This window comes from Coffea arabica, chromosome 2c (assembly GCF_036785885.1).
Source record: "Coffea arabica cultivar ET-39 chromosome 2c, Coffea Arabica ET-39 HiFi, whole genome shotgun sequence".
In the NCBI taxonomy this organism is placed as follows: Eukaryota; Viridiplantae; Streptophyta; class Magnoliopsida; order Gentianales; family Rubiaceae; genus Coffea; species Coffea arabica.
Genome location: NC_092312.1, coordinates 60,075,542 through 60,089,975, shown reverse-complemented (window position 1 = coordinate 60,089,975; position 14,434 = coordinate 60,075,542). Strand labels below are relative to the sequence as shown.

General features: G+C 38.7%; 1 protein-coding gene across 1 annotated transcript; it reads right to left on the bottom strand.

Annotated features, from left to right (window-relative positions):
* Positions 1-2,970: 2,970 nt before the first annotated feature.
* LOC113724455 (uncharacterized) lies at positions 2,971-4,895 on the bottom strand. Its single transcript, XM_027247357.1, has 3 exons — positions 4,773-4,895; positions 3,564-4,370; positions 2,971-3,477 (listed from the first exon to the last, which is right to left on the bottom strand). Exons 1-3 carry the CDS (start codon positions 4,893-4,895, stop codon positions 2,971-2,973), a joined length of 1,437 nt encoding a protein of 478 aa, XP_027103158.1.
* Between the last annotated feature and the right edge of the window lie 9,539 nt (positions 4,896-14,434).

The window sequence follows — 14,434 nt, the reverse complement described above, 5'->3', positions numbered from 1 at the left end:
TCTAATTAACTCATAATACCATGTAATATAATCCCCGTAGATAAAACTTCTCCACACTCCTCACATTTACCACACTTAACGCATTAGTGGGTTCCACATCAACGGTACACCACCATTAACACAGAAAATGACTTATTTCAAAAAACAATGACTAAAAATCATATTTTCTCATGAAAATCCCCAGAAAATTCATATAATAAAGAAAACATGAAAATGGTGCACAAAAGTCTAAAATAAATGCCTAGAAAATAAGAAAATTTCAGGATCTCACACTCTCTCCCCCTTAAAGAATTTCGTCCTCGAAATTTCTCACCTGAATCATCAAACAGCTCAGGATATTTCTTTTTCATCTCTCCCTCCATTTCCCAAGTCACCTCTTCGACTCCGTGGTTCTTCCACAGAATTTTCACTAAGGGAATTTGTTTATTTCTCAACTCCTTAACCTTTCTATTTAGTACATGCACAGGTCTCTCCTCATAGGTAAGGGTTTCATCAATTTCAATCTCCTCTGGTTGCACAATATGAGTCGGGTCAGGGTAGTACTTTTTGAGCATTGACACGTGAAAAATATAGTGAATCCGGGACAAGCTTGGCGGCAACTCGAGTTGGTATGCTACTTTTCCAATCCGTTGGAGAATTGTGAAAGGTCCTACAAATCTGGGTTGGAGTTTCTTTCCTCTACCAGCAGTAATACTCCGCAATGGTGTAATCTTAAGGAAAACACGATCGCCAACTTCAAATTCCAAATCTTTTCTTCGATTGTCCGCGTAACTCTTTTAGCGACTTTGAACTGTTTGGAGCCTCTGACAGATTAACTTGACTTTTTCTTGGGCATCCTCCATCCAAGGAATGGTTGTAGGGTCCAAAACCTTCTTTTCTCCTATTTCATCCTAGTATATCGGTGATCGGCACTTCCGTCCATAAAGAGCCTCATACGGTGCCATTTGAATCGACGAATGATAACTGTTATTGTAGGCGAATTCCACTAAAGTCATCCCAGTTGCCTCCAAAGTTCGTAACATATCCTCAAGGGTCTGAATTATTTGTTCCGACTATCCATCCGTCTGAGAGTGATAGGTTGTGTTTAGATTCAGTTTCATTCCCAAGGTCTCCTAAAATTTTTGCCAAAATCTCGATACAAATCGAGGGTTTCGGTCGGAAACTATACTCACGGGAACTCCATGTAATCTCACAACCTCATCCATATACAACCGAGCCAACTTATCTATGGAATACTTCATATTCACAGGTAAGAAATGAGTCGATTTGGTTAACCGGTCAATGATCACTCAAACGGCATCATGTCCTTTTTGAGCCTTAGGTAATCCAGAAACGAAGTCCATGGTGATGTTCTCCCATTTCCATACGGGTATCTCCAAAGGCTGCAGCAACCCTGAAGGTTTTTGGTGTTCAGCCTTAACCTGCTGGCACACAAGACAGGTTTGTACATATTGAGCTATAGCTCTCTTCATTCTATCCCACTAGTACAACTGTCGTAGGTCCTGATACATCTTATTACTACCCAGATGGATTGTATATTTGGATCGATGAGCTTCCTCCAGAACCTCTCGTTTCAAATTTTCACCATTAGGCACCACTATCCGATTCTTAAACCTCAATATCCCCTTAGGACTCAGATTGAAATCAGAAATTTCCTCTTTCTTCACCTTTTCCACCCATTTCTGAACCATTGGATCCTCAGTTTGAGCCTCTTTGATTCGACCCAAGAGCTTGGATGTCACATGGATATTTTCAAAGGTTATCTTCTTATGTTCCAATTTTGGATTCCACTCACCAACGGTTCCTAACATTTTCCATTCTTTGACCATTAATCCAGACATTTGAGCCTTCCGATTTAGGGCATCAACTACTACGTTAGTCTTACCCGGATGGTAATTAATAGTACGGTTATAGTCCTCCAAGAATTCTATCCACCGGCGTTGCCTCATATTCAACTCCTTTTGAGAAAAGAGGTACTTAAGACTCTTATGATCAGAATAGACCTCAAAAATCACCCCGTATAGGTAGTGTCTCCACTTTTTCAGAGTAAAGACAGCGGCGGCCAGCTCTAAGTCATGAGCAGGATAATTTTGCTCGTGAGTTTTCAGTTTTCTAGATGCATAGGCTATCACATTCTGATTTTGCATCAATACACACCCCAAACTTTCCTTCGAGACATCGGTATAAACAGTAAAACATCCTTACTATTAGGCAAGGTCAAAATAGGGGCCATGGTCAACCTTTGATTCAACTCCTGAAAACTATCCTCACACTTATCACTCCACAGAAACCGACCACCTTTCTTTGTCAGATCAGTTAAAGGACTAGTAAGTTTTGATAAATCTTTGATAAATCGATGGTAATAACCTGCCAACCCTAGAAAACTCCAGATCTCAGTGGGATTATCAGGTCTTTTCACTCAGTTACTGCTTCCACCTTCGCTGGGTCTACAGCCACTCCCTCTTTCGAAATCACATGCCCCAAGAAAGAAACTTTCTCCAGTCAAAACTCACATTTACTAAATTTGGCATACAACCGGTGCTCTCTCAGGGTTTGCAAAACCAACTTTAGGTGTTGCACATGCTCCTCACGGGTTTTCGAATAGACCAAAATATCATCAATAAACACGACAACAAATCGATCCAGGTAGGGTTTGAAAATCCAATGCATTAGGTCCATAAAAGTGGCAGGGGCGTTGGTCAGTCCGAAGGGCATGACAGCAAATTCGAAATGCCCATACCGAGAATTGAAGGCAGTTTTAGGCACATCTTCCTTTCGAATCAATAATTGATAGTACCCTTGTCGAAGGTCTAGTTTTGAAAAGACCACTGCACCTTGCAACTGGTCAAACAACTCATCAATATCGGGTAGCGGGTATTTATTCTTAATAGTCACGTTGTTCAACTCTCGGTAATCGATACACAATTTCAAGGTCCCGTCCTTCCTTTTAACAAAGAGAACGGGTGCCCCCTAAGGAGATCCATTCTCACGGATAAAACCCCGCTCCAAAAGGTCTTGCAACTGCAATTTCAACTTCTTGAGTTCTGCAGATGCCATACGGTATGGGGTCTTGGAGATAGGTGAAGTCCCCAGTAACAGGTTAATCTCAAATTCTATCTCTCTTTCCAGTGGTAGATTCACTAATTCATCGGAAAATACATCCGAATATTCAGCCACTACTAGAACATCTTCTACTTTCAATTTATCGGTGGGAGTGTTAATGAGAAAGGTTAGGAACCCTTGTGCCCTTCTACTCAATAGTTTCCTAACCCGAATACCCGAAATCATTGCAAATGAAGGTAGATTGCCCTTCACATCTAGCCTTAATATCGTCTTCTCAGGGATACGAAATTCTACTATCTTCCTCTTACAGTCCAGTTGGGTATCATATCTAACTAACCAATCCATACCCAATATCACATCGTACCTCTTAATGGCTAAACTTATCAAATTTCCCAATAACTTTTTCTCTCCTACCTAGATTTCACAGTTTACGTACATTTTGCTAGTAACTAAACACTAGTCCCCTGTAGGAGTACTTACTTCCAGATTATATGGCAAACTGTGATATCAATTCTACACATGAAATCAGGATTAATAAAGAAATGGGTGGCATCGGGGTCTATCAAAATTCTAACTAGACGGTGGAAGACAGGAATCGTACATTCCACCATCTCCGTCAAGTCAGGGACAGGACGTTGTTCGATAGAATACACCCGAGCAGGCACCTTCGGATTCACTCCTTCCACTTTCGACTGTTTTGAGGTATTTTTCGATGATTGTATAGTCCCTCTTATCTCTCGAGGTTGGATCGGACAATTGGCGATCTGGTGCTTCGCGCTCCCACAGCGTAAGCACTTGCTCTCTTTTCTCCAATAATTGTCCTCTGTATGGTTTGGCTTCCCACAGAAGCCACACGGACCACGAGAAATAGTGGCAGAGCTCCCCTGGGAAGCACTCCTCTGTCGACCTTGTCCACTTTGGCCACCTCTTGGCGGAGTACCTCTTGCTGTACCCGGAAGTCGTTCCCTTCCAGCTTCCCTTCCAAATTTGGGATGGGTACTCTTATCCCTTTGACTAGAACTACCTCCCGAGAGCCCACGTTTTCGAACTTGGAAGTTCCTCACTTGGAGCCTTGCATTCTTAGCTCGCAAAGCCTTCTCCACTGTATCACTAAAAGTAGTGATTTGGGCTACAGCCAAGTCCTTTTGGATTTTCACGTTGAGCCCCTGAATGAAACGTCTCACCCTCCTTTGTTCCGTTAGAATAAGTTCAGGAACAAATTTTGACAAGTGGGTAAATTGGCTCTCGTATTCGGCCATTGATTGGGTGCCTTGGCGAAGTCGGATAAACTCGTCTTCCTTCTTTTCCTGGATCAAATGCGGGAAGTACTTGACGTTAAACTCCCTTACGAAGGTCACCCACAGTGTTGGTGTCTACTCTCTCTCCCACTTGGTTCGTATAATATTCCACCAAGAACGGGCGGCCCTTTCTAGTTGAAAGACCACAAAAGTAACTTGCCTCTCTTTTGAGTAGTGTAGGGCAGCAAAAATGTCTATCATCTTCTCCAATCATTGTTCGGCCACGTCTGGATCGGGCCCTCCAAGAAACTTCAGTGGAAAAAATTTTTGAAACCTTTTGAGAGCTCGATCCTCGCTCTCTACATGAATTCCAGGGTTTTCGGGATTCCTAACAGGTGGGTTAGGGTTGTGGTCCTGTTGTTGCACGACATGTGCTAGAAAATCAGTCATCCGCTGGATAGTAGTGGCTACCTGAGCGTTGGGATCAAGTTGGGGTTCAGGGTTTAGTTCGGGCATGGTTTCCCTAGCACCCCCTTCAGTCGTGGGTTGCCTACCACCACGTTCACGGCCTCGACCATTACGAGTGCCCTCCATCGATCTAAGTCAATCTAAGGTCAAAATATAAGTATAACGTTAAATGGCACATAACCCCTTCACTTATAATAAACATAAACAATTAGCCAAAACAAGTACCTCATAAGGCATTTAAACACATAAAACATATACATATAACACATAACAGGATCAAACAGTTACACGGTAGTTCAGTCACATATATACAAGAGGAATCCCATGGAACAAAATTCGATCCGCTTGCATCTTCATGATGCCTCTTAGTTTGAGTATCTCAGTGTGATCTTGGGCGACCACATGATCTATATAAGAGTATCTCTGGCAACGACTACAATGTCGGGTGCGGCTAGCAGTATACCACAGTCGGATCGGACCTCCAGGTCGCTCCTGATAGTCGATGACTCAATATCGCCTTCGCGGTGGCTCACCCCCGCTCCCACTAGCTCCGTCCATAACCTATAAGAGAGCCATCAGTGGTGTCTTAAATGATACAATAGCACTAATTCATATGCGAACACAAATCCCTACGGATCTAAAAATCTAGTCCTAGTTGCCCAGATTATCTCAACCTAGGCTCTGATACCAACTGTGATGACCCCATCTCCCCCTAAGGCAAACTAAAGGGTTCGACGAACCGCCTGCCCAATTCTCGCTAGGACTATGGAGACGAAACGTACAAGACCTATCTAACTTGCAAGAGAAATTCCAATAAAACAAACTATCGAAGCTTATCAAGTCATACACACACAAGATATATGATCCCGAGTGATAATACAGCATTCGAACGCTTAACTGGTCATGCAAAACAAAGAAACGAAAATTTGTCATGGATGAACAGTATCTACCACGTTACAATCCGGTCGGATTCTAGGCCGGATAGAGGGCAGTGGCCAAAACCAAAAGGGATTTCAAACCCCTGCCAATCCGGCCGGAAACTAGCCAGATTGCCCTGGCCGGATTTAGGTCAGAGGCTAAGCCCGAAATGTTTTTCTTCCTCCCCTGCATATCAGGCTAGGTATGCAGCCAAAAGTTGGCCGGATTCTTGGCCGAATTTGATGAACAGTATCCACGTCATGGGTTTCCTATTTTTTGCAAATTCCCTATTTGTTCAAAATTCTGACCAAAACACAAGGAACGTATGATTACCACTATTGAAGGAACATACCATGTAATATATACATTATATAACATAACATAACACCTTCTCAAAGGTATAGAGCTACAAGTACAAATTAAAAGAGAATGTTTGATAGGTTATGTCTAGGGTTTTTCCAAAATCGAGGAGCTATACAAAAGAACAAAATGTCTAACTAGCTCAACTCGTTCTCAATCACGATTCCAAAATGATTCTTGTAAGGAAAACAAAATAATTAGGGTGAGCTTACGCTTGTGAGGTACCAACAAGACCCACAAGTAAACACATATTCTCACATAGTTATCCAAAGCTCATAAGGAAACAAATCAATATAAAAGGATACAATTGACTCTCAAGAGCCCCTTTCCACTTGCCGTACTTGATCTCAGACCCGTTGACACTCCGTCAACCTTAGAAGAGAAGAACAAATCGTAGATTTCCACTTTACTCCATATCCCTTCCATCGGTCACCCCCTTACCGGGCCCGAACACCTCACAGTAACAAAGAGGGTAATATTCGAGTATACCAAAATATTGAGGAGTTAACACTCCACTCGACCAACAGTGAACCCATGGTCCGTTATCGATTCGCCCAATCCCTCGCCGGCTCGAATCGAATAACGACCAAAGGTGTATGAGCTCAAAAATCACAATTAAGTTGTCGGGCATAGCCCAAACAATATCAAAACATACACAGTTACGATTGCACAGTTAAACAGTAACAGTAGTATCGATAAGAAATCGAGAGCGATAAAGTACACTCTCGTCTCATTCAAGCCATTCAAGTTCACGTAGCAAGTATAAACAAACATTTAAGTATTAGACCGTATAATGGTATACTCACCGAAGTAAATAAGTAAATTCACAAGTTCGCTTCAGACGTAGGCCCCAGATCACCGGCATGACCTACAACAAGCAAAAAAAATCACAATTGAGACTCGAACAGCCACTAATATAATATACCAAAAGTGAAATGGGGTGACGATGGTGTGGAGCACGAATGACCCCAAAACCTTCCATTTCAACTCCCCCCCACTCTCAACTCAAGATTACTCAAATTTCTTACCATTTGGGCAGCATTTCCCTTAACATTTCTCATTTCCAACCTATCATTCAACACCCAAACTATCACAAGTGCAAATATAATTTATAGGCTATTCAATCCAACTCCTTAGGGTCACAAAACCCTTAAATCTCAACTAGTTACAAGCTCTTGAACCAACCTTAGAAAAGCCCCAAATATATAAACTCAAAAACCGAAATTTCCCTTAAAAGCTGGAATTTTCCACTATAACCCACATTTGACATATAGAGGCTCCAAATTACTCAATATAAGGCTATCATTCCATAGCCAACCATAATATATCATATAAAACAGAAAATTCACCAATAAATATGAAAATTAGACAAACTCAATCATAACCCATGAAATATTCCATAAAATAGCATCTTCAACTACTAACACCTACTAATTTAACATTACAACCCACAAAGAGAAAATTCTTGACCACTCACCTTCTCAACTACAAGAAGCAAGGTAGCTAGGGCTTGTTCTTCACAAATGGCTCCACCAATCACCTTAGCCTCACTTAACAACTCACTTGTGTGGAGAAATTAGGAATTTTAATGGTTGGTTTACAAGATTAAGCAAGAAAGGAAGGAAAATTGAAGAAACTTTTCTCTCTTCTTTGTCTCCAAGATGCACGGCCAAAAGGAAGGAAATGGAGATGATTTTGGGTCAAAAATTGATTTAGTAAAGGTGAGGAAAGACTAGTCAAAAGTCCAATCTCCAATAGGAATGCAACATGTGGCTTTCTCAAGTTTATCTCATTCCTTTGTCTTCCAACACTTAATTAAACTAGATAACCTCTAATTAGCTCATAATATCATGTAATATAATCTCCGTACATAAAACTTTTCCACATTCCTCACATTTGCCACACTTAACGCACTAGTGGGTCCCACATCAACGGCACACCACCATTACCTATTTCAAAAAAAAAAAGACTAAAAATCAAATTTTCTCATGAAAATCCCCAAAAAATTCATATAATAAAGAAAACATGAAAATGGTGAACAAAAGTCTAAAATAAATGCCTAGAAAATAAGAAAATTTCGGGATCTCACACAACAAGAAGAAGAAAATCCAAGAGAAGAAAATCCAACAAAAGCCAATCCTTGAACCCTGTAAGTCTTACCACTATCACGTTATGGACAAAATTGCCCCAGACATTGCCACGTGTAATTCTAATTTGAGAATTTAAGAATAATTAATGACAAAATGGTCACGAGTTAATAGATTAAATTGTTTAGTGGCCAATTATTGACAAAAATAGTTAGATGACCAAAACATGATCCCGTCAATAGTTTAATGGTCGCTGAGATATTTTGCCCTAAAAAGGTCAGTGGGATAAAAGTCTATCATGTCATAATCTCGGTCAATGGGATAAAACCCGATCCTGCAGTAAATTGATCAGTGGGATAAAACCGATCCTGCCATTCAACGGTCAGTGGGATAATACCTGATCCTGCCATTCAATTGGTCAGTGAGATGATACCTGATCCTGCTATCTGCCATTCCATTGGTCAGTGGGATGATACCCGATCCTTCCATTCGTCGGTCAGTGGGATAATACCCGATCTTGTCATTCAATTGGTCAGTGAGATGATACCCGATCCTGCCATTCATTGGTCAGTGGGATAATATCTGATCCTGACATTCAATTGGTCAGTGGGATAATACCCGATTCTACCATACTATTGGTCAGTGGGATAAAACCCAATCCTACCATTCAATTGGTCAGTGGGATAATACCCGATCCTGCCATAACATTGGTCAGTGAGATAAGACCCGAGCCTGCCATAACATCTGTCAAAAAGGGAGGTAGAACGGTGCGCAGCGGGCGCTGAAACTTTACCAACAAGAAATTAAATTTGATTTTTTGATCGGGAGAATATTTTAAAAAAAAATTTTGCCGAGTTTCAACCAATTATTGTGCAATCGATCATTCGCTTTGCATATGGCATTGTTGCACCTTCTTAAGACTTTGATTCACATCTCTTCCTTGGTTTGAACCATGAATATTCCATTCTTGGGCGATATTCCACAATTATATAAAAAATTTGCCCCAATTTTATTATTTGAAACACGTACGGACCTGCAAGAGAAAGAACAAATAATGCCACCACCATTCGACCCGTCTAACTTTCAAGAAACGTGTAAACATGAGTATTATGATGTTCTCCTCTCGATGCTGCAAAAACTCAACTTTGCTTCATAAACTGTATCAAGTTTTGTTGACTTCCAATGCTAATGAAATATGACATTTGATATCCATGGACTTTCCATAAATCAGATGGATTGCAATTTGATAAACCCAAAGGGATAAATGAAACCATGAAACATAAGAAAAATATTTTATTTACACAAAAATGATGAAAATCCAAGTAAAATGAAAGCAACAATTTACCTTTATTGATTTTAAAGAAATGAACCTGTACACTCAAAAGTTTATATTTGATGAACTAAAGCACTTTGATTCTCAAACAAAATGCCACATTTGATCCTTTGGATATCATTCCTCCGGAATTCAATGCCGGTAGAAAAATCACAATGTGAGGAGGAATCCAACCGAACTGAATCACTAGTCTTTCAAATCCAATCTCACTTTTCTCATAAAACTCTACCTTAGCGCCCTTTCGAGTTTTCGGTAGAACTATTCCCACCTTTTTATTTCCCTTTTTCTTTTATTTTCACTTTCTTTTTTCTTTTTTCTTTTCTTTTCTTCTTTTTTTCTTTTCAAATGTACCTTTTCGGGTTTTCACTTAATGAACCAATCTTGTCGGTAGCCTTTATCAACTCAGAAATGTGTTGTAAGAAATGATGGCATCAGTGTGACAATCCTTCCCTTGCAAAATTGGTGAAGGTGTATTGACATCATTTGTCAGATGATTAGAAAATTCCCTGAAAGAGGTGATGCAAAGAAACGGAAGTCAGGACTTTCAATTTTTCGTAATGTGGTCAGGTGAGGTGCTAAGAAAGGTTAAAGCTTCAAGGTACATTTTATAAGTGTTTAAATCATCTGAGGTCGCATTATTGTGCTAACCCTATCAAAACTTGCCCCAGTTTATTTTCAACTAAGGTTCTGTTTTTTTCCATTTTCCCTTTTTTCCCTTTTTTTTTCTCTCATTCCATTCATCTTTTGAAAATTTTCAAAATTTACCCCAATTTATTCTTTAAATGAGGTTTTTCCTTTAATTTTCTTTCCTTTTGTTCCTCTATCACTTTTTACCTCTTAAGGCTTTTATTTCCTCTTTTTTTAACTCAAACTTGGCCCAGAGTGGGGTTTACGATCCTCAAGAGTTGCCAAACAAAATAATTTATTCTGAAAGTTCAAAAGTGATAACTAGGGATAGAATGTTTAATTGGAAAGGAAGAAGGCCTGACTTTCATTCATTCCTCGCATTAACCCTAAAAGAAAACTTCCATTTATCAGATGAAAAATTTCTTACACATATCTGAATTGATTGGTTGAGGAAAAACTTGTCCATCCATTCCTGCTAGAACAGGCGCTCCACCAAGGAATACCTTTTTTAACAATAAAAGAATCTTACCAATTTGGAGCAAACTCTTTTTTTGGTTTCATCTTGCACCGATAAAAACTACCTCAACGCTTTGTCTCCTCGTCTGAATAGTCATAATTTGACCCTTTGATGGTAAGCAAGGGTCAATCCTTTTGATAATATTGACCATGACAGATTGCATTTAGCTGCTTCTTATCAAGTGACCACTGATCTTTATTTCCTTAATTTTGATCCCAATTCGGCTTGAGTTTCTCTTTTATACCATTCGGATCTCCTTGAAACATTTTCGGATGTCTCTTCGCTACTTCTTTCATTTTGAAATCCAAATTCACATCCGTGAGATGCCGAGATTGCTACCATCAAATTTCGGAACAGTGATATCCAGAGGGTCAAAGGATTTTATTCTTGGCCATTTGAAAGAATGCATAAGTAACACAATATATATAAAACTGTACATTTTATTGAATTTCAAAATAAAGACCAAACTTAATAGCATGTTATTTGTTAAATGAGATGTGTCTTCAAAAGCCACTTGATTCAAAACTATTTACAAAAACATAGTTAAACAAAAGACACACGTATGAATTATTTTCATGGATTTTAATAAAAAAACAACCCCCCCAAGTTTATTGAAACTCCCTTCAAAAGGGAGGGATCGCACTAGTTCGGAATTTTCAAGTTTCCTCATTGGGGGTAAATATATAAAAAACTGGAAGTAGGGTAGGTGAAAGTCTCTTCGGGTATGTTTACAAAGGACGGTGCAAAGGTAACTTGGGTATGGGATAGAGGAAGTGGTTGGTGTTCTATTTCAGATTGGCTGATAGGCATAGGATCATGTTGGATACCACCACTGCTAGCAACCAGTTGGTCAATCATGCACCTTTGGGTTGTCATTTCCACGCTCAATTCATTGAATTTGTTTAACATCTCGCTCAATTGAACTTCCAAATTTGCAAGGTCGGCTGTTGGCATCGTTGCAGACCTATTGGATGATTCACGATGTGTACTCATGTTTACACTATTTCTCAAAACTCGGTTACTTGATCGTGTAATGATGGGGCTTATTCGTGTAGCTATGTTTGCAATTACCAGAAAATTTAGAGAAAAACCTTTTTTAGATTCCCTTCTTGATAAACTGCTGCCAAAAAGAAAAAGAAAAGGAAAAAGACTTGAGTTAGTAAAAATTAAAGTAATTTGGATGTATGTCCTATTGGGGAGCCCTTTTTGTGCCAAGGGTAGGGTTAGAATGAAAATGCAATTCTCTAGGGCAGACACCATACAATACCTGATAAACTCGATCAATTTATTGATATTAGAATGAAAAGCAATTTGAAAAATATAGCCAATTTAAAGTGACAAGAGACATTTGTCCTAACAAAATGAGGGCAAAGTCCAAATGGATTGATTGCATTGATTAATACATAAAGTGATGTGTGAAAGAGCCTACTCTTGAAAGGATTGCAACGTCTCAACTAGTTTATTCAGGGAACCTTAGATCGAAACCCTAAAAGTGAACAAATGGATCAAATGGATCAGATGAAATTTATGATTTATTCAAAAAATTGAACGAAATTAATGATTTATTCAAAATTGACCGGATTACCCTAAAAATGAGTAAATTGGTCAAATGGATTGAAATGAAATTGATGATTTATTCAAAAATTGACTAGATCACCCTAAAATAGGTAAACTGATCAAATGAATTGAATGAAATTGATGATTTATTCAAAATCGACCAGATTGTCCTAAAAATGAATAAATTGATAGAATGGATTGAATAAAATTGATGATTTATTTCAAAATTGACTAGATTGTCCTAAAATGAATGAATGGATTGAGTTAATGATTTATTCAAAAATAACTGAATTGTTCTAAGAATGAATGAATTAAAATAGACTGAATGGAATTGATGGTTTATTCAAAAATCGATTGAATTGTCTACCCATTGGTAGTTTCAAAAAATTCATTGCGATGCATTAGTCTATGAATTTTCTAAAATTATGATTTGGTCTCAATATATTTATCGTTTCAAAAATGAGGACTTACTTGTGAATTTTTTCAACGTAATGTCCTTTGCGCAAGGAATTTTACCAGTTTTGACAAAATGACCAAAAAATGATTGTTAGAGGCTCATATCCTAATGTGCAAAACTGCTCCATCATTCTCAATGTCGTCATCGCGGAAGGGATCGGATCCTACCTTATCGTGTGCACTACTCCTTTGGATGGTACAAGAAATATAAACGTGCATGTTTCATTGGATTACATATCCGAGACACATGGTGGTTTATTCCTAACGTGGGATCCCCTAAATGAGGTTCCCTCTAAGGTTTATGCATGATACCAATTTATCAAAGCAATTAAATATGCAATTTGAGATGAAACTATGATCTAAGCGACCCTTTGTATGCCAGGGTGGGCTTAAATGATGTGCACTTATTAACCTACAAATGCAATACATAGGAATTTAAACGTGCAATAACCTATCTAAGAGGGTAGGTTCTAAAAGAGCATCATACCGTAACTCTTATTTCTAAGGCTTGATGAATGCAATAGACGAGAAAACAAGGAAATGTTAGTTCAACAAATAACACATAATACGTTGGGCAATTAGATGATACAAAAAGCGAAAAGAAAATTAAGGAAAGAGGGTCGAAATCCCTCCCTTCATGCCTAGTGTTCCTAGTTAGGTATAGTCGACTCTATCCTGGGCGATTTTTAATATGGATGCATGAAGTTTGGCTCACTAATGCATCTAGACTCGATAAGGTTTTTAGACTCCCAAACTTTCAGACCAAAGGCAAAGGGTCATTAATCCCAAGGCCTAAGAGTCGATGGTTCGAGTGATCCCTCGGACATTGCTACACGCACCTCGTGCCACGGCCACATGTCCAAGTGGATCGATCCTAATCCTAATAGGGTGGAGTGGTGTGACAACCACAAAAGTAAAAAAGAAATGAGAGGATATAAAGCAAAACGTATGCACGTATGATGTGCACCCTTTGAAGGGAGGGATAGAATACCATCAAATGTGGGTGAGGGTTCTAGGGTGGCTACCCCCCTAAGATGCAAGTGCGATATATAAACATAAGTGAATGAAAAAAAATAAAACACATTATTCACATAAACGGATATCGAGACAATTGCACGTGTTAAATGCAAGAAAAAACCCTAAAAAGGAAAAAAATGCAACCTAAAACCTCCAAATGTGATATATAAGAAGGTTAAACGAAGAAAAGATTTGACTAAATCAAATGTTCGCACTCTCTAAGTCCCCAGTGGAGTCGCCAAACAGTTGCGCCCCATTTTTAAATGAAACATAAATAATTAAGAGTACGGGTTTATAAAAATGAATTTTGATATGTTTTTGATTGAAAATGATTTTTTATTTTTAGAAAATAAATAAAGAAAATGGGCTTGGAATGGGACTTTAAAAATGCGACGATTTTGGCCCAAAATAATAGTTTAAAAGGGTTTTTAATAAAAAAAAATAGGAGTCGCCACTTGGTATTGAGTTAAGGTGTATCAAGTCACCTAAAATGAATTTTGAACAAAAAAAAGTAGAAAAATTCTTTTTAAACAACTCTAAATCTTCGAAAATCAGAGAAAAGTGTTCAGCAGTCACGTTCGAAGAAAGGGAAGACAAGGATAAAATTCAAGACACCCTTTCAACCTAACCAAGGCTAGTTGCGTGATTTAGTCAAAAAATTTTCTTATTTTAATTTAAAAATTTATTACATTTGGATGTCACTATATGGATGCTAAACCAAATCCTAGGAGGATATTGGGAGGTTGAAATATCTTTTCAAAACTTAATTGGTGCAAATCACATTAATTGTGAT